Source organism: Cyprinus carpio, chromosome A10 (genome assembly GCF_018340385.1).
Source record: "Cyprinus carpio isolate SPL01 chromosome A10, ASM1834038v1, whole genome shotgun sequence".
Classification (NCBI taxonomy): domain Eukaryota; kingdom Metazoa; phylum Chordata; class Actinopteri; order Cypriniformes; family Cyprinidae; genus Cyprinus; species Cyprinus carpio.
Genome location: NC_056581.1, coordinates 6,331,971 through 6,359,569, shown reverse-complemented (window position 1 = coordinate 6,359,569; position 27,599 = coordinate 6,331,971). Strand labels below are relative to the sequence as shown.

Sequence of the window (27,599 nt, the reverse complement as noted above, 5' to 3'; positions counted from 1 at the left end):
CCTGGGCAAAAATAGAGACAAAACAACAGCAAACCAAACACATTTTATAAAATACAAATAATTAAGAATAAAGAAAGTTAATTATGTTCGATCATAACCATCAACATCCAAATCGCAAAAAAACCATACATATATTTAGTAACTTAATCTTAACAAAAACACATCAATATTGGAAGCTCTTCACGCACAAATATTGTTCTACCAATACCATTTCCATCTTTCATGATCTAGACCTGCTTGTGCATCATTTATCTCAGACATAATGTATCCTTCTCTCATTTTACACTTACTGTATAATTACATTGAAATGTTACACAATTACAAGACAACATATTGATTCCATTTTGTATGTTACAACATGATCAAATCCACTAAAAGATCATTCATTTAGTAACTGCAAACTAATGACGATTTTCAGTATAATTCAAGTCTGACTAACTAGACTCTCATACAGCATAGCCAAACCTGCTGTCATACTTTGCAGTGCTGTAGCTGGTGTTAGTGGAGGGTGGATGCTCATTTTGGGTTTGGCCCACCTGGCTATAGGCCACACCTGAACGGAAGCTGGAGATCCGGCTGGTTGGGCGACTCTCAGGCGCGGGAACGTCCTCTCTTTAAAGACAGAGAGAAAAGACAAGACATCAGAGCCACAAAGTCTCATTATCATCATCAAACTCCACATAACTGAAGGAAATGGATGGATTTATGAAGAAAACGGAGGGGTTGATATCACCTAATGTCATTGGAGAACTCTTTCTCATGTCGATTCCAGTTACATCTGAAGATGAGAAGCCATATAATGATCAGAATGATCATGATGAGCAGTAAACATCCAACAACGGTTCCTGTAATGACCCCCGCTCTGTTAGGAGCTGTGGAAGTTTAAGAAAACGATTATGAGGAAACAGTTAGTATAAAATCACTGGTCTGAGCAGCACTAGGCTTCACTTACGCTTCACAGCTTGAAGGTTAAGCCGACAGCTCTCTTTACCAACAGCATTGGAAACTTCACAGGAATAGACACCGGACTGGCTTACGGAGTGATTACTGATTAGAAGTTCTCCTGTGAGGGAGTCTAGATGTACATGTAGTAAAGAAAGAAAAAAAAGAACATCTAATTAATAAATAATAATAATAATAATGCATATATCTATGGGTTTATCTTTTCTTTTCCTCCTTTGTAGAAATGCTATTCTAACCGATAAATATACATTTATTTCAATTTATAACTGTTATATAATTATATAATTATAAAGGGTTTACTGAATGAAGGCTTGCTATTTACTTTCTTAAAAAAAAATCTGAATATGAACATATTTTACACTGTCTATATATAATTGTATACATAAATAACTTATTTAATCCATGCGAAGATTTAATGATAATTACATTTCCATCATTTTCATCAATAAATGCTCCATGCAGATTTGATTTATTATTAAAGCATTTTTTTTTTTAGGTCCTGTCACTGCAATCCTGCATTTTAAACATCTTCCCCATTGGACAGAAACCAAATACATTGTTATATAATGTATATAGTAAATTGTTTAATAGTCTCCACATTTTTCTACAAAAGCCATAAGTTCTATCAAAATAAAGACATCATTTAAATATCAAAGTGGTGGTTTGCATATTGTTTTGTGAAGTCAAAACGGTTGAGAATCACCTGATGGACAAGCAGTATGTCATTACAATATATTATCAGCAGAGGTAGCACTTACTCTGAATGGCATCTGGAGGAATGGAACCTCCACTCTCTCTCCTCCATGAATACTGCAGAGGAGCAGAGCCTTGATCTGATCTGCAGCGGAGAGATGCTGGCTCACCCACGGCTTCAACGCCATCAACCCAACACTTTGGCACAGACGGCCTCACTGCCACAAAGAGAGTCAAACAACTGTTATAATTCACCCATACAGGTTTAAGACTGCTTAAATAATTACATTGTGTAATTTTGTAGAGAGCCAAAATAACTTCTGAGAAGCGGTTATTATCCTCAAGGACTTATATAAACCTTAATAATAAATGATAATAATAAATAAACCTTTCAGAGGAAAAATAGTTTTCAAACATTTTGCCCTTTTTCAATGGCTCTGAGTTTGCCTGAAGCCTTGTTTATACTTTCACCCAGCTTTTTTTTTCTAATTAATTAATCATTTTCATTTTATTAACAATGTCATTAATCAGGGGCATTTACTTTCACTTAAAAAGCAGTTTTCTGCTATTGTAGGCTCATTTTGTTAATGTAATTTATGCACAAGCGCAAACTGTGTACTTAATGCAAATGTAGCCTTGATGACATATACAAAGTCAAATGCATAGAAATGAATGAGGTTAATCACTGTCACCGTCAGTTTAGAGTAGTGATTGTGTATATTTGCGAAGACTGATGAATGGTGCGCCACACACACACACACACACACACACACACACACACACACACACAATAATAATAATAATAAAACACTTGAGCTTTTGGTTTTATTATCTCATCAAACAATCTATACAAAACAATATTAAGCAAATAGTGTAAAATCCTATCTTAATGAATTCAATTTTAAATACAGTAAAAATAAAACGTACACTGTACTTCACTTAAAAAGCCTTGGACAACCAGGATTCTTACACAAACAGTTTGTTTTTATAGTACCACATTGGTGTACTTAAAAGTTGATAAGATTGATACAAAGACTAGATATATACTTGACATTACCCATCACAATCAGCGATATTTTCCGGCTGTCCACCCCAGGTGTCTTTTTGACTTTGCACTGATACGTTCCATCATGACTGGCAGTCAGTGAGGCGATCGATAGAGATGCATCCCCCTGGGAAGGGTCTGTAGCTGTGAAGTCCACACCTTTCATTAAATCAGGGTCACCATGGTTATATCTCCTTCCACCTGTGTATGATATGATCTAATGGACAAAATATTTAAATATCAGTTAAAGCTGATAGTTGTTTTTGAATAGATCATCAATGAGACTGTTCAAAACAGTGCCTAGGGGTGCCAATTTGTAATTTATTTCATGGATAGGAAGCAGTGACAGTTCGCCTTACGCACCATCTGGTCTTTTTTTGTGGTGTCTGGGCTGACAACTGACCACTCAATGTCAAGCTCGCCTGTGTCTGCTTGACTTGATGTGTAGGTACAGTCTAGTGTAACCGGTTCCCCTTGAGCCATCTGCAAAGTTTGCGGCCCACTTGAGGTCACTTTCATTGATGCTGTCACATCTGCAAAAGATTGGCAAAAGATTAATGTGCATCTATCAACATTACGTGAAGAAACTTTAATGTTTTGTTACATATTTACCATGGAGGCCCATTTCCACCACATGAAAAAATATAATAATTATGACAGAAAAAAACAATTATGACAAAGTCGAAATTATATGAGATAAAACGTAATTATTATGAGATAAAGTCATTAATATTACATAAAAACTCATAGTATCTCAGAATTTTGGCTCTTTTGGTCATAACTTTGACTTTTTATGTAATAATTATGACTTTTCAATCTCATTATTACTTAGTATTTTATAATGTTGACTTTTTCTTATGAAAAAATGATTTTTTTTCTTACATGAAGGAATTGGCTTCCATATATTACATACAGTCAAATCTACAATATGAATTTTGTTGCTATACTGACTACAATGTAACCTCACATCCTTGTGGTAGTTGTAGTTCTTGTGGTATTTGTAGTTAATAGCAGCTTATTAGCAGCTTAGCACACACAATTGTTTCAAAATCCACATTTTAGAAAGTGTATTTTATATTGTAGAAAATGAAAGTAACTTTAAACACAGACTTTATTTTACACATAAATTGAAAACTGCTGTTCTAAAATAAGACTTCAGAGGAAATCCATGGCTTGAAAAAATGCCAGCTGTCTCTTTTTATGAATTACTGACAACAAACATCTTCAGACTGTAAATGTAAATACCATTTGGTCAACAAACTATAAGACAAAAAGACACTTTTCTTTTAAATGTGATATGAAGCTTCAAACCAGAAATCAGAAGTCTTCAAATTATTCTGCTCTTTCTAGGTAATTTTTTCTCTGTCATTAAAAGTCCAAAGGATGATCATTTTCAATTAGCCTGTAATTCCAAAATCCCTCATATACTCCTGGTTTCATGCTGACGGTCTGTCCTGGTGCTCACTCATGAATGATTCATATGAGCTCATATAATGAAAATTACTAATATTTGGATTTGGTCCAGATACTTGTGAATAAATCCCATCATACATCCATGGCTTGGATGAAGGAAAACTTTCAGGCCTGATTAAGGAACTTTAGCTGTGTTGTGAGCAGAATGTCAAATTAACCTGATCTAGAATGTGATAGAATTTAAGTTTCAAAGTACATCCTTTTTATATATTTATTTATTTATTTTGCAAAGAAACTTACTTGCTTTGAGAAAAAGCACGGCGAGCGCAGTCAGTATCATAAATGAGGACAACGGGGACAAACTTGTAAGTCTCACGCAAGGCCGTTTCATACATCTGTGAAAGATTGAAGTAAAAAGAGCACGACTGAAAGTGACTGTGTGGGAGATAATGAGCATGTCTTGCTGTGTACCATATTTTGAACTTTGAATTTTAACACACAGTACCTTGTGTTGCAGCAGTGTTTTTGTACATTCATGTTTGGACACCTTTCTTTGTGCCACTTCCTCCCATTCAGCTGATTGAAGTTTTTAAGACACACGCTTGAGCCTAGAAATGAAAAGAGACTGCAAAAAGGACAAATATTTTACACCAATAATTAATGATCATTTCTGTCTTTGTTGGATCTCAGTTTGTTATTTTATTACATTTTAAGCTTCAAAAATGGTTTAAGTGTCATTTTACTAGTGAATTTCCACAAAATTACTGTGAAGTATGGTCTATCACAAAATGATGCTGTTGAACAGGGAATGTTTTCAGAACTTTCTTGCAAGTTTCTCTCAATGTTATGAACAAACGTTCTACCAGTAATGTTTGTTATATCTATTTAAAGTAACCTGGTCTTTTATAATGTTCTTCAAATGTTAGCACAAAAAATTTTTATTTATACATTGCCCATGGAATGTACAGTTTCGTTTGGCTACATATTTTTTAAATGTTACTCAGAATAATTAGAATGACCATTCAATGACGCTCCCATAATGTTTGAAAAATGATAAAACAGAATGTTCCCTTAACATTTGTATAAAGTAAACTAGTTTTAAAACATATAACCCTTGTGCTGTGCAAAAATTCTTTACCTAATCTGGTTTTCCCAGTCTTTTAAAAACGGCTTGTAAATCTCTCAATTATGCTACAGTATATGTCACTAAATCTTGGATTCCATCTTTTTGTCAACTTGGTTTTATTTCAGTTAGCACATGTTTTGTATTTCTTACTGGAACTGATTGGAAGCCTCATAAAAAAAGTTATTGATAAGTTGTTGAAATCCCGAAAATTATCAAATTTTGGGAAGTTGTTATATCCTGCGTGAGCAAAGTTAGAAGGTTATAGTCTAATGTGATAACATTAACTAGCATTTTGGGGGGAAAGAAAATCCTTTTCGGGTCAAAATGACTGGAAACACAGCAAAAAAATTATGTTTTTTTTTTTCATAACTTGCAAGTTAGCAAAATGTTCCAGCAAGTTATAAACACTCCATTGGTAGTACTGTATACATGTATCTTACATATAAATAGTAAAAATAGGACATAAAACCTGGAAAATATTATACCATAGCAAAAGTCAAAAATACGCACCTGTTGTGACCCAAAGATATTTTTCACAATCACAAAGCGAAATGTTTCTTATCTACTTCCCTCTGGTGAGAGAAAAGAGCACATCTTTGTTGCTTTTCTTTTCGTAACACACTCCATTCTTTCTTCTACGCTGTTTTGAGAGCCTGTAACCTCATTGTTCAGCCAAATATATCCCATACCATACATTACACAACACAAGAAGAAACATTTTGGCTGCTCTTATGCTGATCGACCGGAACAACAGGTTTCACTATGCAAACGTTTATCTGAGCTAGAAAACAGGCCATAAAAACACAGATATATCTGCAATAATACATAGAGACTTACACACTGAGGGCCAGTTCATCTCTGATTTAGTCTTCGTGCACTTCACCTTCTGAATGGCTCCACTGTGAGACAACAAGTCACCTCTGGTATCAAGTGAAGGTGGTGCCATGGTGATGTGGTCCACAGAGACTGGTCTCAGGTGACAACTGGTTACTCCACTCAGAAAAACAAAAGACATTATAATAAATTATTGGAAAGTTTGAGTACATCAGCATGCAGGGCAACTGTTCAATGCAATTATGTTTATTGACAATTAATGTATGTTCATTGACAAGTTTTTTTTCTTTCTTTCTATGCACAGTGCTTTTTTCATCAAGCTAACATGCAATGAAAGTCCATCTAAAGGTGGTTCCTTCCTTTACAAAGAACAGTCAGGCTCCCTCTTGCCGACATAAATAGGCCACTGCAACCTTATCTTTATGAAATGCCCTTGTTTTTTTTGAGAATCTAATGAGAATGTTTAACATAAATGAAACTGAGAATGAAAGAGATCATGAAAAATACATACATTTAGCAGCTGCTTCGGCAACTTTGACTTCACACGTGAGACTCAGATGGTCAACAGATGGCATGCAATTCAGAAATGCTGTTGGGAAAGGGAATACAGGTCCTTCTCAAAAAATTAGCATATTGTGAAAAAGTTCATTATTTTCCATAATGTAATGATAAAAATTAAACTTTCATATATTTTAGATTCATTGCACACCAACTGAAATATTTCAGGTCTTTTATTGTTTTAATACTGATGATTTTGGCATACAGCTCATGAAAACCCAAAATTCCTATCTCAAAATTAGCATATTTCATCCGACCAATAAAAGAAAAGTGTTTTTAATACAAAAAACGTCAACCTTCAAATAATTATGTTCAGTTATGCACTCAATACTTGGTCGGGAATCCTTTTGCAGAAATGACTGCTTCAATGCGGCGTGGCATGGAGGCAATCAGCCTGTGGCACTGCTGAGGTGTTATGGAGGCCCAGGATGCTTCGATAGCGGCCTTAAGCTCATCCAGAGTGTTGGGTCTTGCGTCTCTCAACTTCCTCTTCACAATATCCCACAGATTCTCTATGGGGTTCAGGTCAGGAGAGTTGGCAGGCCAATTGAGCACAGTAATACCATGGTCAGTAAACCATTTACCAGTGGTTTTGGCACTGTGAGCAGGTGCCAGGTCGTGCTGAAAAACGAAATCTTCATCTCCATAAAGCTTTTCAGCAGATGGAAGCATGAAGTGCTCCAAAATCTCCTGATAGCTAGCTGCATTGACCCTGCCCTTGATAAAACACAGTGGACCAACACCAGCAGCTGACATGGCACCCCAGACCATCACTGACTGTGGGTACTTGACACTGGACTTCAGGCATTTTGGCATTTCCTTCTCCCCAGTCTTCCTCCAGACTCTGGCACCTTGATTTCCGAATGACATGCAAAATTTGCTTTCATCCGAAAAAAGTACTTTGGACCACTGAGCAGCAGTCCAGTGCTGCTTCTCTGTAGCCCAGGTCAGGCGCTTCTGCCGCTGCTTTTCTGGTTCAAAAGCACACGCCTGTGCACGGTGGCTCTGGATGTTTCTACTCCAGACTCAGTCCACTGCTTCCGCAGGTCCCCCAAGGTCTGGAATCGGTCCTTCTCCACAATCTTCCTCAGGGTCCGGTCACCTCTTCTCGTTGTGCAGCGTTTTTTGCCACACTTTTTCCTTCCCACAGACTTCCCACTGAGGTGCCTTGATACAGCACTCTGGGAACAGCCTATTCGTTCAGAAATTTCTTTCTGTGTCTTACCCTCTCGCTTGAGGGTGTCAATGATGGCCTTCTGGACAGCAGTCAGGTCGGCACTCTTACCCATGATTGCGGTTTTGAGTAATGAACCAGGCTGGGAGTTTTTAAAAAGCCTCAGGAATCTTTTGCAGGTGTTTAGAGTTAATTAGTTGATTCAGATGATTAGGTTAATAGCTCGTTTAGAGAACCTTTTCATGATATGATAATTTTTTAAGATAGGAATTTTGGGTTTTCATGAGCTGTATGCCAAAATCATCAGTATTAAAACAATAAAAGACCTGACATATTTCAGTTGGTGTGCAATGAATCTAAAATATATGAAAGTTTAATTTTTATCATTACATTATGGAAAATAATGAACTTTTTCACAATATGCTAATTTTTTGAGAAGGACCTGTATGTTTCCTAAAAAATAACCCTAAACAAAATAAACAAAATAACACTGTTTGGGTCAAAGGTTATAGGCTATTCATAGTTAAACAATGCATGTGGTAAATATCAGCTATTTTGAGCTAGCCTACAAATATAAATGTAATATATTCAGAACAAGGTTAGCAAAAATTGTTGTACCCCTTTAGGTGAAATTCTGCACTTTTTATTTTACATTACAGTTTATGTTGCCCAAAACAAGGGTTTCACATTTTTGCATGTTGTGTGCCTGGTAAATCCATTTTTGCTGTTACAAAATCTTTTGTTTTTCATAATTGTCTTATTATATACATTGTTTTATTTTTTGTTTAGATACACATTTTTGGTTTAAATTGTTTTGGGGTTTACATAACACTTTTTGGCCACGCAGGATTCCAAATAGATACAATGATCAGTTTGAACATAAGTGGGAGGTCTGAGAAAGTCTATCTTCCGGTGTCCGTGTCCCACCACAGTCAACGATCCGCTTTATTAGGGCGAAGTGCCAAGTTCATTGATGGCAGCAACAAGTGTGCATAATAAAGTCGAACTTTCAACTTTCTTGGCTTTGCAGTTTCTCAGCAGGACAGTCGAAGTGTTCTATTCGCCCGTGCAACAGATTTAATCGCGCTATTTGCTCAAAACCGCTACAGGAATGAGTGAGAATCAGTTTGACGTAGTTGTAGTAGGCGCGGGACTGTCCGGACTCAGCGCGGCTCGCAGGCTGCAAAAGAGAAACCCGCAACTTAGCGTCTTGGTTCTGGAGGCCAGAGGTGCGTCTCAAGAAGAAAAAAAAGGGGGGGCTTTTGTCTTAGATATTCTTCTTAATAAACTATATAAGTCAGCTTGCACAGCTAACGTTACACAAAACAAACATTTTTTTTTCTTGCTGCACACAGACCGTGTCGGAGGAAGAACTGTAAGTAAAGACCTGCTAGCTGCGAATGGCGTTGACCAGTGGGACATGGGGGGACAGTGGGTGTCCAGGTAAGCTTTTCGTTATTAAATAACTGTTATTATTATTGCATATTTCAGGGAGGGTTTTTAATGTCACTTTATGCAGAGTTAACACACGTTTTCAGGCTCTGTTTAATGCTCTCACATTATTCGATTCCTTACGCCAAATAACAAAAATAAATCATTACAAACTGCACATGCATGTTCTAAACGTTTTAGTTTGGGTTTTCTTCTGGTGCTCCGGTTTCCCAAAAACATGATAGGTTATTTGGAGACACTATTGTCCGTAGAGAGTGTGTGTGTGTGTGTGTGTGTGTGTGTGTGTGTGTGTGTGTGTGTGTGTTCGCGCATGTTTTTTTGACATATCAGGACGCAAATTTGTATAACGACAAGGGTATAACATAGGTATTACAATGTATGACTTTTCAGGACATTACTCCATGTCCCCACTTTTCAAAATGCATAGAAATCACACAGAATGTAGTGTATTGAAAATTTGAAATAGCACAAAGTTTCCTGTGAGGGCTAGGGTTAGGTACAGTGTTGGAGTAGGGCGATAGAATATACAGTTTGTACAGTATAAAAACCATTACGCCTATGGGATGTCCCCACTTTTCACAAAAACAAACGTGTGTGTGTGTGTGTGTATGTCATCTCTGTGATGCTAGATTCACACGGGTAATGTTAGTGGCATCAACGCTTGACGGAGGGCCTATCTCTTGGCGCTGACGCTATCGTCATAGTAACAACAGCCAATTACATTGGACCACAACTGGTTAGAGCTAGGCTATTTGCATAAAGCGATCTGATTGGCTGACGCCTCCGTTGGCACTTGAAAAGTTGAGAAATTTTCAACTTCTTCTGCGAGCAAAGCCAGTTACGTAATGCCGACAGACCCACAATTCAGTTCAGCAATGTATGACGTTACCCATGCAAAGTAAATGAGAAGCGTTAACGCTGACGCCCAGTGTGAATGTACCATGAAGCTTGGCGCTGTCGCGATTGTCATAATGACAACAGCCAATTATATTGGACCACAATTGGCTAGTGCCTCAACTAGGGTATTTGCATGAGGCTATCTGATTGGCTGACACCTCCGTTGGTGCTTTTCAACTTCTGCCATGAGCAATGCCAGTGAGCGACGCTGATTCAGTTCGGCAATGCATGATGTCACCCATTCAAAGTAAATGAGAAGCGTTAACGCTGATGCCCCGTGTGAATGTACCGTTTTGGGATTGCATTATGTCAAGTGTTTGGTTTCTCAACACAGTCATCGAAGATGGCTTTGGAGGTTATTCCCTCCTTCCTTAAATCTATTAAAGCCTTATGAAATCTCATAAGAATTTGCCCGCCAATGGGATTCAAAAGGGCGAAATAGAGGCAGCTCCCCCGCACTATTAGGGTGGCGTTCAACACCATTGTCTCAGAATTGTCTCCTTCAGCTACAAGAAACTATGTACAGTTTGCCACTGAGGTATGCTCATCCGGGGGACAGTGCCTGGATTGCCGCTCCCCTGCAGCATTCCGGTGAGTCAGACATTTCTTTCAGATACCTTCCGGACCGCTGTGTTTCTGCCTGGGTGATGCCCACTCAGAAGAAGCACTGCCCGAGTCCGTCTGCCTTCAATAACAGCGGTGGACGTTATGAACTCCAGTGATGAGCTCATGCTGACTAAGCGTCCACATTCCTCTCACCCAATCCTTCAGGAAGCCCCACTTCTCATGCTCTCCCCTCTTGAGCTTCTGCCTCTTGCTCACTCTCATAATATGCAGCCCCCCGCCTCACAACTTGGCTCTGTTGTGATGTGAGCTCGCATTTCACAGGGGCACTCACAATTTGTAAACTATACTTACATTCATTTCGAGCCGAGAAGTTTCTGACTTTAAGAATTCTTAGGAAGCACTCAGGCTGATGGCTGCGGCTTTGGCAGAGTGCTTTGCTTTGCTCTCACTCTCAAGGCGAGACTGTCAGCTCTCTTATTTCTGTTCTCACATCCACCGCTCGTTATGGGTGACAGGAACTGTAATGGCCTTTGTGTCCGGATCATTCCACTGTGCAGTGCATTAAGTCATAATATATCTATTGAAATGTGCATTCAAGTGAGCGCATTGAGACAGACCCTCATACAGGTTTGGCCAGGGGACTGGATTATATCAGTGGGCCTGAAATATATATACTTTATTCATATAGCCCCTGTTAGTTGCCTTGACTTTTTGCAAGAGTACTTGGACAGCGACTGTATGCCCTCCTTGTTTTAAGTATACAACTATAATGGCATGACACCATCATGTTTATAGTAGCCCGACAAAATGTCCTGATAATAAGAATTTCAAGTGGCACAGGAAGGCTGATCACCTCTCGCCCTTCCACATGATCAGCTCGTGCTGGGCACTCAGGTCAGTTCTGTGATTTGAATGTTTCTTCACTTGCATCGCGAGTTTGCCTTTGCAAGAGGATTATGTCTACAAATCGAATTAAGATTGTGGGTGGTGTCAAATAGGTCATGTGGACTATTGCGGCTGTCGTTGAAGCCCCGGCAAAGTGGTGTTCAACTAGGTAATTTAGTCATTAGCCAGGGCGAATGGTCGCCCTCGTGGGTTATATCTATGTGCATTGCTGTTCACGGTGTAAAAGCACTGACATGCGTTGTTTTGTTGGTTTCTCCCACACAGGTAGTAACTTATGTGGAAAAACCTATGCCAGGTGGGCTATGAGGCACCTATGCATGTTGCTATAGCCTATACATGTTATTATAGCCTGAATGTTCTTTGCAACGTATGCATTGTCTGTGCCGAAATCAAGCTAGCTGAAATCAATGTTCAGCATTTGTCTTAAAATGTTGCTATAGCCCCACCCAGTTTGCAGTGTTCGACTAAGTCATGTAAATACTGACTGGGGATTAGCACCAGTGCTACTGCTGGCTTCATGTTCATCTGCATGGTGTTAACCCTGTGTGCATTATGTGTTGGCACAACTGCCACCATTAACCACATAGCACGGTCAGGCTTGACTCCGGTTGTAACATTATGCAATAGTGTCTGTGGTACTGTTGTAATCATTATTTGGCCACCAGCACATTGTGATTTTATCAGCTGCACTCTGCTTCAGTCCAAAGATTCTGAGGCAATGCCATTTAGCGCAACCTTATAGTGCATACATTTAAATTTTGTGCGTTATTTCAGTGCCTTGAGAAATACTTTCTGAAGCACATAACTTTTACATTTTATTATTATGTTCTAGATTCTGCATATTATATGAATTGAAAGTAATACTTTGCCTAAATTTCCATTCCATTCAAGTATGTCATAACAGAAAGCAAGCGAGCCATTGTTAAAAATCATAAACGCATGTGCTTTCTTGTCAAACAGGCACCGCACAACGAAGATAATAGTAAAAAATAAAAATAAAAAAGTGACTAAAAAATGCATTTTCATTAAATAGGCTATTTGATTTTGGACAATCAGAATTTAGAGAAAATATATTTTAAGAAGATTATTAAGCATCTGAACAACGAACCTGCCATTAAGCAGGTCAAACAAACATTATGAATTCAAAATGTAATAGGAGATTACTGAAAGTGTTTGTGACAACTAGCCCCAACTTGCTTGATTTTGAGGTGTGATAATTGGAAAATCCCAAAAGCTTGTTTAAGTCTACAAGCAGTAAAAACGTGTTTTTCAAGCGAGATGTTTATTGCTGTAATGCACTACCTGAACTATTAGAAAAATACCCAGAGCTACTTTCAGAGTCCACCGAGATCAATAAACAGCCGTTGCCTGGGGCTGTGAAAGCCTTCACTTTAGATAAAGGGCAAGCAGGGTTCTCATCAACTTACACAAAGTCGATTTGAGGCAGACGTCTGGCTGCCTTTAGTTGTCCGAATGTGTGCAGAAACACGGTTACTGGTAATTTACTTGATTTTCATGTCCTGTAGCTCGCAGACCCATGTCATGGAGCTTATTCGAGAGCTTGGTCTGGAGGTCTTTCCACAATACACTGAGGGCAAGAAGGTGCATCACGTGGGTGGTCCACATGCCAAAATCAAAACGTACACCTCTAGCATGCCGTCATACTCCCCGCTGGCCCTGCTGGACTTCACCCAGGTTCTGTGGCGGGTATGAGAAACAGCACCATCTCATCTGACAAAGTGCCGGTCCACAATAAAATAATTATTTTTTTATTGAGTACTAGAATGTGATTAATAGTCATCATTTCATATCTTAATGGATGAAGACTTCAGGTTCCAACTTGTATTTAAGATGCATATTTACCTTCATCCACAATAGATCTTGTAGATTGCTCAGACCTTTACAGATGTATGAAAGCTTTTTAGCTGCTATTACTAAGAGTGGCGAATGGATTAATGGGTTTGTCCAATCTATTGAGGTCATTTTTGACATCATGCTAGTTTCAAACTCAAATTTAAGTTGAGAAATGTGTTGCTAGTGTACTAAAAGTATTCTTCAAGTGGATTAAGCATTTTTGGCTTTGGTTTTCGGCCCAGAATTTTAATTTCGGTGCATCACTAATTTTGTGTATATATCACCTAGATTGACCATCTTACTCAGACCATATCAGTTGAACACCCAATGAGTTCTCCTAACGCTGAGCTGCATGATAGCATGACTCTTCACACCTTCATGGAAAAATATGTCTGGACCACACGTAAGCATTGTGCATTTCTTGCATTTTCAATTCCCTGCTTTATGCAAAGTAGCCCATTGACATTTGTTATCTATCTGTGTGTCCTAAAGAGGTGAAAGAGGAGCTGGCTTTGTGTAGCCGTATCGTGTTCGGCTTGGAAGCCTCTCAGGTCTCCTTCCTGTATTTTCTGATGTACTCCGCTGCAGCAGGGGGCACCCTACGACTCCTGGAGACCACACCTGGCTCGGGTCAGGAGTTCAGGGTCAAGGTATGGGAGAGAGATAAGGTGGATAAACAACACAGAGACGTGACAGATATCATTCACACTTTCTACAATTGCTATTTGCACAGTTTCAAGGTTAAGCATGGATTGAAAGGCCAGTGTTTTTTTTTTTGTTTTTGTTTTTTTAACACCAATTGGTTTATAAGGAATAATTCATACAGAAATTAACATTTTGTCATTATTAATTCTCCCTTATGTATGCATGACTTGTTTTCTTCCATTGAATACAGAAGTAAACATAGTTCCAACAATATAACAACATTCATAGTGAGCAGGGCATGTCAAGCTCCAAAAAGAATTAAAACCATCATAAATGTTTTATAAAAGAAGTTAAAAACAGACATTTCAATGTCGGCCTGTGTTTTTTGAATATGTAATACTTTGTATGGTTTTATGGGGCTTGGGATTGTTTAATAAAAAAATTTTTTTGTTGTGGGTTGTTGTTTTTGAATTATTTTTGTATGTTAAGTATAATGTGTGTGTTTATCTAATGTTTTTATTTAATATGATTACGTAAGGCTAAGGTAAATGTTTGCGCATTTATGAATTGGATTTTGTTAAATATGCCCTTTAGACCTACCTATAAATGGGAATAAATGTATTCTGCAATTCTGAGGAAAAAAAAGTAATTTCGTTTTTTATTTTTTTGTATTCCATGGTGGAAATGGGCTTCTATATTACTGTGAGCACCCCCAGTTGAATTTTTAACAACAATATAAAGAAACATACATAATTGTGCAACAGTTTGTTTTACTTATTACCATGTTACTTTAGCGAGAGGTGTCAGGTACTGGAGGGAACTGTATGAAGCACTAACAAACAAAAAATACTAAATAATACAAATATTGTTGAAATAACAAAGAGATAAATAAAAAAAATACCAATAAATTATACATATATTGTAGAAATAACAAAAAGATAAAAAAAAAGACAAATACAAATAAACAATACAAAATATTTAATAAAAATACCAATAAATAAATATCAAATTAAATATCATAATTGAAAAACTCCCAAATGGCTGTGTAGTGTGGGCCAGCCTGGAACTCATCATCAGATATCAGTAGTTGATTTAGGGGGAAGGGTGAAAAGCAGCTCATTTAGAAGAGTTTTTATCTTCTGTTCCTCTTTTACCTACTTTCTGTCAGCACTGACTCTCTTGTTTATCTCTCCACCAGATTAGATCTAACCACTAAGCACTGCATATTATTACAATGCATATTTGCCATTGCAGTTTCGTAGCATACAGACAATGCAATTTTATAGTCTTATAAAACAAAACAACACAGATCTATCACCTTGGCATGGTAATTTTTTGTACATCAGATATTTTGAAAGTAATTTCATAATCACTGTGGCAGAGAAGAATCCCAGTGGGGCATCATGCAACAACACAGATATCTGTAAGGAGGTGTTACGGTGTTTTTTGTGTGTGCTGAGAGCAGCAGCTGTGGGTGAGCTCAGTGTGATGGCCATCTCTCTCCACAGGGGGGCACTCAGCAGCTGTCAGAAAAGCTAGTGGAGCAGATCGGCAAAGAACGGGTTCGGCTGGGCGCCGCTGTAATGACCATATGTCAGGTAACGACTCCATCAGTGTGAGGTTGACACAGAGATAACGAGCATTTCTCCACCAGTGGTGCAAGAGATAAGTTCCTTTCCTTTAAACAAGATACTCTTCGGAAACCAAGACATGGGTCCTGCTGTGTGCTTCTCGTTTGTTTTGCACAGCCTCTTCCTTTCCATTTCTGTATTGTACATTATTGTATGGTGAAGTGCTTGTCAGGACTGAAATATTTAGATAAGCTACATCAACTCCATTAGATGGCTCTCATTTGAGGATTGGTGACACAAAATCTTTTGAAAGCCTCACGTCGGGGAATTAGCCTATAATGTTGCTCTCACACATAGTGAGGTAAAATCCATTAGCCTTCTTAATGGTGTTACATCGACATGCCTAAGTAGAAATTTTTACTCACCCTCACTGTTTATCCACATGAACTCATTGACTTCTATCATATATATACATATATAAAATTCTCTTGTGTTGACTATAGTTTCCTTCACAGCAGGGCATTGTCAGTGTCCTTGCCATTTGAGTTAGTCCCAACCTCACAATACCAGCCTTTATAGGGTATCAACTTTTACTCAATTCTAATATGTTTTTCTCTTACAGAATTCAGAGAACATAAAAGTTACAACTTCTGCAGGCACAGTCACTTGTAAAGCTGTCATTGTTGCGTGTCCTTCTCACTTGGCAGGTTAGTGCACGCACACACGATTCAATGTGAATCACATGGTTCATACAAAACAATCTGTCGCACTGACCCCAAAACAGCCGTCAATCAAGTGCCCCCTATAGTGCACTTCCTCCTGGAGTACTGCCATCCTGGCTGCAAGTTTGGCTGTCACATTTTGTTTAACAGATAGTGCGGTGCAGTCTGTTGTGCGGAGTCTGGCGAGAACACTTTTAATGTGACGGATCTAAGGCCAGCTCTGAATTACGCATAGTGCCTGAACTGCCTCCGTCCTTCTGGCTCTAAATCAGAATCCTCGGATGGCAAGCTGACAGGTGACGGGAATTCTTAAAAACTGGAGACTCTGGTGAGATTAGACAGCCGTCCAAAATGCATTCAGCGATTAAATAATGAAGGCAGCGTGCTTAGAAGTCAACCCTCTGGCTCATTTTCTCCCGTTAGAACCCTGAAAACTTTTAGTAGTTTTCCTGGATTGCTGATGCATCACACAAGCTGTATTTTTTGAGTGACTATACACACACACACACACACATACACATACTTGCATTTGTGATTTACGGGGACTCTCCATAGTCGTAATGGTTTTTACTGTACAAACTGTATTTTCTATCGCCCTACACCAACCCTACACCTAAACCTACCCCTTACAGAAAACTACTGGCAATTTTTGAATTTCATAAAACACCATTTTGTATGTTTTTTAAGCTTTTTGTTTTTACGGGGACATAGGAAGTGTCCTCATAAACCATGTTTACGTTGTCATTATACACATTTGTGTCCTCATAAACCATATATACCAGTACACACACACACACACACACACACACACACACACACACACACACACCTATACACACGCACACACGCACACACACACACACACACACACACACACACACACACACACACACACACACACACACACACACACACACACACTCACTCACACACACACACACACTCACTCACTCATACTTTCATGCTTATGAGCTTTGCAATTTTATTCACCATCCAATTTAATTGAATGAAAAAGCTGCTCAATAACTTCTGTGTTTTATTAATATGAATATGGAATCACCATCCAATTTAAAGTACTGGGAACTGCATGAGGGTGAGAACATGATAACAATATATATATATATATATATATATATATTTTTTTTTTTTTTTTTTTTCAGAAAATATCTTAAATATAGTTGATTTAAATTAGTGTAAGTGTCTTTGTAAATATGAATATTATATTAATAATAATAGCATTAAATTAATACTATTGGGCAAACTTTTCTTCGGGGGATTGTTTTCAGAAAATGTCTTAAATGTAGTTGAGTTACATAGTGTAAGTATTATATTTTGTAAATATAAAATATAAATATTTATGATTATGAATAATATATTACATTATATATATATAAAAAAATAGGTTTGGGTGAACGATTCTTTTGAGGCTTGTACTGTAGTTAATGTGTTAATGTGTTGTAATATTTTGTTAGTATTAATAATTTTCATTAAGATTAATAACATTAAATTCATATATAATAGGCTTTACTATTAATTGAAGTCTTGTTTACAGAAAATGTCTTAAATATAGTTAATTTACATTTTATTAACATATTATAGGTTTTTGGTTAACTATTTATTATTGGTTTCGGTTAATTATTTTTAACAGTAGTTACCTGTATTAGCTAAAATGAAAATAAGCACGAAAAGTACTTTTACAGCTTTTACTGATCTTAGTTAATGTTAATTTCAGCATTTACTAATACACTATTAATATCAGAAGTTGTATTATTAACAATAGTTCTGTGAACTAACATGAACAAACAATGAATAACTGTATTTTCATTAACTAACATTAATAAATACTGTAACAAATGTATTGTTCATTGCTAGTTCATGTTAGTTAATACATTAACTAGTTAACAACTTAAATATAGTTTTAAATATAACAACTTAACAACTTAACTATAGTTTTTAACTGCAGTTTTTAACTGCTGTCTTTGATGTACAAACTAATCCACTCAGGGAACTGAACACCAACAGATCTTTTAATGCCTATTGGCTCACTCTCTCGAGTGTTAGCTTGTCCCACTGCATGTCGTCTTGTCATCTGGGCTGACGGAGACCAATGTTTTAACCTCCCATCCATCTATCTTTTATAATGAGTGAAGTCACTCCCCCACCACCTCCATTTCAATGATTAATGAACTGCTCGACTTGATAGAACTTTATTGTGCATGCCAGGTAATAGAAGACTTCTGTTCATGGCAGCCCACAAGAGCTGCATCTCACTGTATATTCTCAATATCGAGTTTTATATTATATTAAATTTTTAAAGAAACAGTTCACCTAAAAATTAAAACTGTTACTTTAGTATCATTCCCAAACTCATTTGTTGTTATTATTATTATTATTATTAATTTTTCACAGAACGCAAATGTTCTTGCCATTCAAGATCCAAATAAGTATCATAATATAGAGGTCGTGCTCTATATTCCAAGAATACTTTTATTTATGTATATAATTTTTCTTTTAGAGAACCCTGGTCACCAAGAATCATCACCACGCGTAATGATTTTTGTTTTGTGACCAAATTCAAAAATTTCAAACGTTGATTTTAAGAGATTTACACTGATTTTAAGTACAATTTTCTGTTTCACAGATTAAAAAAATAACAGCATACAGTTTCGAAACAACATGAGGGTGAAAAAAACAATGACCGAATATTAAAGTGCCCCTTTTTATGCCATTTCTAATGTTCCTAATATTGTTTTGGGAGTCTCCTACAACAGGTTTACATGCATGCAAAGTCAGAATATGCTTCTTAAAATATGCATTTAATATCACCTAATTTTCCAACGATTCTCAAATGATTTGCTCGAAGCAGTTCTAAGATTCAGTCTCTCTAAACCCCTCCTTTCCGTGAGCCTACTCTGACAGCGCATGTAGGAAATAGTTACTTTATTTTAAACACTTGATATGTAATATCTATTATTTATCATATTTGCAGGTCGTGATTCAGCAGAGCCAGCTGGTCCAAATAAACTGGGTACTGAGCCATCTTTTAAAGAGCAAGCGTTTTGTGAATCCCGCGTTAAACTCCCTGAGATCAGAGAAGCAGTGGTCAGTAAAATCAGGGGAACACAAAAAAGATAGGGAAAATTAAACAAATTTACATTTTAGGAGACAATGACTTTATTTATTGTGCACTTTCAGCTTTACAGCTTTGCAGTTTGTTTACATTCACATTACACACTGCATGAAAGGCAATATTCGAAGTGGCATAATTTGGGTCCTTTATGTGTGGTGTGAACCATTTCTCTAAAAGGACTCAGTGTGAATTAGACACTCTTCCCACTCTTCCCTATAAGTTTGTAGATATTTGTTTACTTCAGAAGTCACAGGGAATGCCTGTCATGAGGAAAGTCAGCGAGATGGACATCTTCTAGCGATCACTTTAAATAAATACGTGTTTTAAAACCTTACACGGCAATCCTGGATTTCTCTGTCAGTTTGGGGAGAGAACAGATATGAAGTGTGGGTGTGCGTGGGCAACCATGAGAAAAGAATGTGTGTGGTGTTTGCTGGAACTGCTGTGTGTGGGTGCGTGTGTAGCTCTATAAACCCATGAAGTATTCATGCTTTGCTGCACCAAGCCTACAATATGCCTACGATTAGTCAGGTTGTGGGATGCATGTGCTTTTTGTCTTGGTATTTGGATGTTCTGTGTGTTTTGGACACATTCTTACGGTGGGTTTGTGGCATGCTGAAGCATAACTGGGTGCAGCTGGTTGGTTGCTATATTTAACTCCCAAGTCTTCCTCCAAAACACTGTACCTGACTAAGCTGGCACTGCAGCTGCATGTAATTTGAGCTGACTGGCAGAGAAAACGGTCCCCGGCCCGGCCTCCCATTGACTCCACTTGGATGAGAGAGCATCTCCAGTGACAGTGGGCTACGGCGGTGGCAGCAAACCTCACAGACACGTCACTCAGAGTTCGCTTAGAAGCCTGTTTATACTGTTAGAAAGCAGGGAAGCATTAGCATCCGTCTGACTGCCGTGACCTATTTTTAAAGGTGTTTACAACGAAGTATAAGCAGATTTTTTGGTTTAAGAGAGCCAGGATGTTTCCAGTTCCCAGCACTTTGGGAATGCGTTCAAAAGCACAGGCTTTATGCCCAAACATTTAATTAGCGAACTGTAAGTGTCACTTTTCCATTTACAGATGGATGAAGGCAGGGTGGGGTGTGTGAATGGGAACAAAGGATGTTGCAGATTTTGGCCACTGAATTTTTTCAGCTGAAAATGGCATTTTTATAAAAAATAAAAAAAAAAAGAGAGAGAGAGATTGATTGTGACCAGTACTTCAACACTTAATAACAGTCTTTCTGGGGAAAAAAGCAGTGTTCACATAGAAATATCAATGTTTGAAAATGCTTGGAAATGTATTGATAGGTGCAGTTTCTTTCCTGTTTTGACATATTTCTTATTCAAACAGCAAGTTTGCAATGGCCAGTGGACATCAATGGACAGGACACATAGAAACAATCAAAAAAAAAAAAAAAAAAAAAGGCTTCAAAAACTATATTTGAATTGCATATAAAATTTCCATACATTTATAAACTTAAACTAATAAACTTAGTTTTAACTAATAAACTTAAACATTGCTTTCAGCACTTCATCAAATCATGGCATAGTTTCTTAACTTTTAACTATTTGCATTTTTTTAATTTTAAGTAAACATATTTTCAAAATGCAGTTATTCTAATTTCTTAACATAATGTGCTGTATAAGCAATTGAAATAAATGCATTTATAATTGTGAAAACAATTTACATTTTATTCAATATTCAGTAAAATATTGCTAAAAGCTGTATTCAGTTAGTTCAAATGTACGAGATCTACACATAATGGAAGATTATAGAAACCTGGTTATTGTGTATTTAAAAAAATTGTGCCTTTTATTCTGTTTATTAATACTATTACAAAAATCATACCCGTTTCATTTATGTATGGGTGACAAATATGCATCACATTAAGCATGCATTTATTGATTTGTTTATTAAAACTATAAATTGGATTGAAATTCAATATGCTATTCAAATAAATCTTAAATTTAGGCCTAAATATTGTTTTGTGAAATAATTAGTATTGGGGGGAGGAACATTGTCATTTTAGGGTGCATTTTATTATACACAATTTTGTCGAGTGATGAGAAGGATGAATCATCAGTATTTTTGAGCTGTGTTTTTATATCTACATAATTGTAAAATATTTTTGAAATTCTTTTAAAATTTTATATTAAAAAGTATGAAAAATTTATATGTATATTAGATTTTATTAGTTATTCAAAACAAACGCTAACTGAAAACAAGCATTCTTGGTTTTCGGCCCAGTATACCTAGAATTTTTTAGTTTTGGGTGCAAAAGTAGAGTGAAACAGTGACATGGTTCACACTTCTTTTTTAAGTGCAGTTTTCCCCAAGGCTCCAGGCAGGTGGGCGAATCCTACAGAAATGCTGAGAGCACCTGTGGCCCATTAGCCTGAGGTTATGCTAGAAATGTCTGTTCCACCACTCACGGCTACCTGAGTAACAGAGGTGACAGAGATGACAACGACGTGAGGGGGAATAGAGACAACAAAAGAGGGATAGACTGACAGAAGTGTTAGAGGAAGTAAAATATGCATTATTGTGTTTTGACACCCAGTTCACTAAACATTTTTGAATAATATGTGCTGAATGCAATTTGCACGGCACAATTTCCTCTGTTATTGAGTATTCAGCTGTGGAGGACACAGCAGATTACAACAATCTGGTGTACTTCACTGGCCTGTACGGTATCACTCATTGATTGGCTCTTTTAAAATGGCGAAACTGTGCTTTTGGACACAGTACATGCCCGTTTAACACTTGATTGTTATTAAATGAATTACTGCTGCCACAATCGATATAAAAAAACATACACAAAGTCTCATTTCTTCAAAAGCTGCATAATGGATTCACCCTTCTGTCTTTCTGTTGGCTGCCAGAAAGGTGGTGTTGATTGCGGCATCGCTGTTTCTTAACGTCTAGCAAATTGAAGCAAGCAGACAGCCGCTGTCGTTTACAAGCACACAGTTATGACTGGACTGCCAGGCGCAGAGCGATCGCTCTCAATCAATTGAGAGCAACTCCACGCCTCAGTCACTGCGGCTAAATTAGATCTGTTTCCCCCATCTGCCATCTCAGCCCTTCAGAGAGAAAGATTCATGTGGGTTGACATGAGACTGTCGGTCACATGTAAAACATTGCACATATAAATCATGGTTAAGAAATGATGCAGTGTGTTGTGCGGTTTGTTTTATTTCATTAACATGTTGGAAAGTCCTTTGGGAGAGACTTAACCCAATGGAAATGTGCTAATCAGAGCCTCTTGTTCAATTAGCAACATTTGTGAAATATAATGCAATCAAAATATATTTTTCTGATTGCCGTCGCTTAACAAAATTACACACGTAATAGCGCTTCTTTGCATCGCTTGTCCTGTTTGATTTTTCATTTTCTGGATAGAGATGTTTATTAACATTAACTCCAATTAAAATGCTTTTCTGCATAGTGCCAGATCCACTTGAATGAGATGTTGGGTGATTTGATATATATATTTTACAGATGGACTTAGTGACAGTTTCCTTCCCAACTGTATACCATAGCAATTTTATGTCCATTTGTTATAATAGCCCTGATATTTTGGAATTGCTTTGCATATCCATTTTTTTTAGATAATCACATTCATATCAGGCTCTTCTAGGGACTTTAGATGAGGCCAAAAAACACACTTTCAACTGGGATAAAAGTGACCAGCCACTTTATTAAGTAACACTGGTCCTAAGAAATATTTACTCACTTTTAAACAAACTTAATTCTTCAATTAACAGTTTGAAGCTATGAAACTTACTAGCCAGTTCCCAAATGAATCACAACATTACACCATTTGACTCATGGCTAAAAAGAATTAAAAAATTGGAAAATAGGGAAGTGTATAACTGTGTACATAACGTCTTGAGGGAATGAACTAGTCCTATGTCCATTTACATTTTGGCATCAAAACTGGGGGGAAAACCCTCATGATTAATGTGTTACCTGTTTCGTTTTATGAGCCTGATGTTTGAGCATGTTCATACACTCAAGTTCTCTGATTGGTGGATTTTGCTTAAAAATTGTGGGTATTAAAGTACTTCAGAACTTTTGTTGGCTTTTAAACAATATGTATTTTTTTTTATTTTTTTTTAATCAATCAAAATTATTATTATTATGGCAAAACTTTAAAATAAGAATTATTAGTTAACTACTTTAATTAACATGAACTAACAATGAACGACTGCATTTTTATTAACTAACATTAACAAAGATTAATAGATACTGTAATAAATGTATTGTTCACTGGTTTGTTACATTAAATAATGGAACCTTACTGTAAGGTGTTACCATTATTATTTCCAGGAAAAGGCTTTTATATTGTGCTGCTTCATTAAAAAGGTAAAAATTACCTTTTTTTATTTCAGATAGTTTTTTCCTTGTGAAAATAAGTTTACTTGTATTGCATGTTCATTCGTAGTGTACTTTAAATCTTAAAGGGATAGTCATTGTACTTTCATAAATGTGTGTCGAAGACTAGCATGAAAGAGAAGAAATTGTTGAATAAAGTATTTCACTTTAAAGTACTCACTTAAGTGCACTTAATTCTGTAATGCAAAGGTCAGTTATTTTGATGTGTTTACTAACGTATTAAAACATATGCTAAGTGCTATTAGAAATCCAACTGTAGTGTGTCCTTCATGGGTCCCACTTTATATTAAGTGGCCATAACTCCTATGTGCTTACATCAGAAAATAAATACAGTGTACTTATTGTGTTCATATTGTATTGCAAAACACTTTTGCTGCTATTGAGGTGGAATATGGGTAAGGTTAGGGACAGGTTTGGTGATCTGGGTAGGTTTAAGGGTGGGTTAAGGTGTAAAAGATGGGAGTGTAATTATAAACATTTTCATTTCAAGTAATCAACTGGGCAGCAAACAACAATTTATTTGTGTGCCTCCCTCTTCATAAGGCTAGCTGACACGTTGGCTTGTCGCCCGATGGCTGTCTCGTCAAAAACAAGGTCATTGTCCTTCTGGCACTGTTTGTGTTACTCAGGCGTAGAGATGGCCCTGAGGGGCTGCAGCATAAAGTTATTGGATATCCCACACTTACACTCGCAAAATAAGCTAAGCCTTAATAAAGTAGTAGTGTTTAAATCGCGGGGGATTCTTTAATAGATTGGCAATTTCATGGAGAGCTAGTCATTGGGGGTATTACATCCAATTTGCCAAGTGCTGCTTCATTAGAAGGTATAGCCACCTGAATCAATACCAAAGGATGATCTGAGACCTATGAGTTATTCGCTATACCATATTCTTCCTGTCTGTGTTCCTCTGCTCACTATTTTTCCCTTCCATATCTTTGAATCCATTTGCTATTTCCCATTTCTCTTTAAAACATGCATTTCTATTCAGTCCTATCCTCTACTTACAGTAATAAAGTATCCCATAATCCCCTATGATCAAGAGTGTCAGCAAGATATCCGCTCTGTTCCAAAACCTAGTGAGCTGCCTATATAAGCAGAATTTTAAGGCATTGTATGCATGTACTTGATTCTGAGGTTGTACTAAAAATGTACACTCTAAGAAAAGTCTATAAAAAATAATGCACCCTATGTACCAAAACAAATCATATCATTATTTCATAGTACTAGCAAAGTGTGTTACAAAACAAACGTACCTTATCACCCACGAAAAAATACATTAAAATCACTAACAACAGATAACATTATACAATGTTCCCCAATGTCTGAAAAAGTGACCCAAGTTGAGAAATGGGTTCTAGCAATTGTAAGAACAGAACTGTCTTTCCTATTTAATCTCAGTATCATTCTGCTGTTCATTTCTAGCGCTAAATGGCTCTTATTTAATTCAGTGGCACTCTGACTATGCCCTCTCTTTCAGCCCAGATCCGTTACGAGCCTGCCCTGCCTGCTGAGCGCCAGCGCCTCACCCAGTGCCTGCCCATCGGCCACATGACACAAGTCCGACTCTCTTACCATTATGTGAGTAATTCGCATATGCCATCCACTTACCCACAACCAGCTTACTGGCTTTTCCAGCACAGTGCAGTTACTTCCCCTACAGCTCTATTGCATTAAACTCTATAATGAAGTTAAAATGTGCAGAAGCATGGAGAGCTGCCTCCTAGTGCTCTGTCTAGCATATTCCTTATAAGCCCTCACTATAAGTTAATATCTTGGCTCTGCAGTGACTGGAGATGCCACTTTAAGCAGAGGGATAAGATTTGTCTGTCAACTGTGAAAGATGGTTTTGAATATATTTTGCATATTAAATAAGATAATGGGTTCATTCACTCACATCTTGTGCAATAAAAATGTTTAAAAAGTAATGATAAGTTCACACTATTTGTTTTCTAAATTTTGATTAGAACCAACTAAAAAACAAATAATCGATCAGCCCTATTGTAAATGTTTTTGCATGAGAACCTTTTCTGCGCATCGCATTTGAACTTAATTGTTAGTCCATGAATCCCTGCCTGAGTGCTTAAAAATGTGTTTTATCTTTTATTATTATCTTTAATTGGGGAAGTCTTGGCCTAATGGTTAGAGAGTTTTGATTCCTAACCCTAAGGTTGTGGGTTCGAGTCTCGGGTCTGGCAATACCACGACTGAGGTGCCCTTGAGCAAGGCACCGAACCCCCAACTGCTCCCGAGTGCCGGAGCAAAAAAGGCTGCCCACTGCTCCGGGTGTGTGTTGACGGTGTGTGTGTGTGTGTGTGTGTTCACTTGCTCTGTGTGTGCACTTTGGATGGGGTAAATGCAGAGCACGAATTCTGGAGTATGGGTCACCATACTTGGCTGTTATGTCACTTCACTTCACTTCACTTCACTTCACTTCACTTAATTGCAAATATTCATACATTTATGAAATTTTAACTTTCTAATACATAACTTATTTAGTTAATTAAAATAGGCTTTATGGAAGAAACAGCATGCACTTGTTTTTTTTTGGAAAAACAAAACACTTTTTAACAACAAATTAGTTCTTTATATGGTTTAGAGTGTTAGATATTTTAGTCTAATAGAACAGTTTAACAAGGGATAGTTCACCAAAAAATTAATATATTCTGTCATCATGTATTAACCCTCATTCCAAACCTGTTTGACATAAATCACTATCTAAGGAGTCGCGTTGCCCCTATGTTTGAAAGGGCATGACGTTTGATTGATATTAATTATGCAGATATTATATATAACTGCTTATAAATCTACAATTTATTATTCACATTTATGGAAATATAGTTGACATTTATGCAGATAATGTCTGTTTTCAGCATTGCGCTGGTCTCTTTTAATAAAGAAAGAATGCTTTTCATTTTCAAGGCTGTTCATTCTCTGTTTTTTGATCTGACTTCACAGGCATTTTGGAAGCAAAGAGGTTTCTCGGGGGAAATCGTGGCACGTCCCTCTGAGAACTGTCCTTTAAGCGTCACATTTGATGCCACCAGCCCCAGAGGCAGTCCTGCGCTGGGGGGGTTCATCACTGGGGTACAGGCCCGTGACTGGTGCGACAGAAAGGTGAGAGACAGATAGAGGAGAGAAGGAGTTTGGGAAAGAGAGTGAAGTATTTTTAATAACATAGCAAGCTGTACTGAGTGAGAAATGGAAAGAGGGAGTGAGAGATACAAGCAAGAAGCAAGTTTAATATGTCAGGTCTATTCTCAGTTTCACACTTTCTGAGACAATGAGTCAAGAGGTGAAAATAGATATATACTGACATTTAGTTGCTCCAAAAACCGCCTTTGAAAAGCATAACAGTCGAGGGCTGGGCGATAAAATGATAACGATAATTATTGTGATATAATTTTCCTAAATAAAATGATAACAAGACATTTTGCATTTATACTAAATGTATGTAGTGTACTGTTTTTCATTGAAATACCTAAAAACTATATAGTTAAATTTACCATGGCATTTAATAATAATATTATATGCAAAATAATTATGTAATATTACCATTTTCTTGTCGGACTGCACAACTACTTTTACATTTGAAAGGTCTTTTGACCCAAATTACAGCATCCAGGGACTAACTGCTAACCGTGCTAAACAAAACT

General features: G+C 37.1%; 2 protein-coding genes across 4 annotated transcripts in view; one reads left to right on the top strand and one right to left on the bottom strand.

Moving 5' to 3' along the window:
- Positions 1 to 432: 432 nt before the first annotated feature.
- LOC109052271 (coxsackievirus and adenovirus receptor homolog) lies at positions 433 to 6,231 on the bottom strand. 3 transcript variants are annotated; one of them, XM_042764871.1, is made up of 9 exons: positions 6,078 to 6,231; positions 4,620 to 4,739; positions 4,415 to 4,509; positions 3,065 to 3,234; positions 2,714 to 2,918; positions 1,722 to 1,874; positions 953 to 1,075; positions 734 to 872; positions 433 to 612 (listed from the first exon to the last, which is right to left on the bottom strand). In XM_042764871.1, the coding sequence occupies exons 2-9, from the start codon at positions 4,649 to 4,651 to the stop codon at positions 447 to 449; spliced, it is 1,083 nt and encodes a 360-aa protein (XP_042620805.1). In that variant the 5' UTR covers positions 4,652 to 4,739; positions 6,078 to 6,231; the 3' UTR covers positions 433 to 446. The 3 variants fall into 3 exon arrangements, with proteins under 3 accessions (XP_042620805.1, XP_042620804.1, XP_042620806.1); XM_042764870.1 differs by lacking the exon at positions 6,078 to 6,231 and adding an exon at positions 5,751 to 6,037; XM_042764872.1 differs by lacking the exons at positions 4,620 to 4,739; positions 6,078 to 6,231 and having other exon boundaries at positions 4,419 to 4,509.
- Positions 6,232 to 8,713: 2,482 nt separating this feature from the next.
- The window catches only part of LOC109097312 (amine oxidase [flavin-containing] A-like), a 34,323-nt gene continuing 15,437 nt past the window's right edge, over positions 8,714 to 27,599 (top strand). Inside the window, exons 1-9 of the mRNA XM_042764552.1 lie at positions 8,714 to 9,035; positions 9,162 to 9,249; positions 13,155 to 13,335; positions 13,771 to 13,885; positions 13,975 to 14,132; positions 15,636 to 15,725; positions 16,321 to 16,405; positions 25,424 to 25,524; positions 26,902 to 27,060. Coding sequence (XP_042620486.1) covers positions 8,918 to 9,035; positions 9,162 to 9,249; positions 13,155 to 13,335; positions 13,771 to 13,885; positions 13,975 to 14,132; positions 15,636 to 15,725; positions 16,321 to 16,405; positions 25,424 to 25,524; positions 26,902 to 27,060 — 1,095 coding nt within the window. The 5' untranslated portion in view covers positions 8,714 to 8,917. The remainder of the gene's footprint in view (positions 9,036 to 9,161; positions 9,250 to 13,154; positions 13,336 to 13,770; positions 13,886 to 13,974; positions 14,133 to 15,635; positions 15,726 to 16,320; positions 16,406 to 25,423; positions 25,525 to 26,901; positions 27,061 to 27,599) is intronic.

Bases quoted from the DNA above. Each gene is read 5' to 3' on its own strand.
- LOC109052271 (XM_042764871.1), bottom strand. From the start codon at position 4,651: ATGAATGTACAAAAACACTGCTGCAACACAAG. The intron at 1,076-1,721 runs GTAAGTGCTACC...ATGTACATCTAG, and splicing joins TCCTCCAGATGCCATTCAGA to ACTCCCTCACAGGAGAACTT. The intron at 873-952 runs GTAAGTGAAGCC...AAACTTCCACAG, and splicing joins TAACCTTCAAGCTGTGAAGC to CTCCTAACAGAGCGGGGGTC.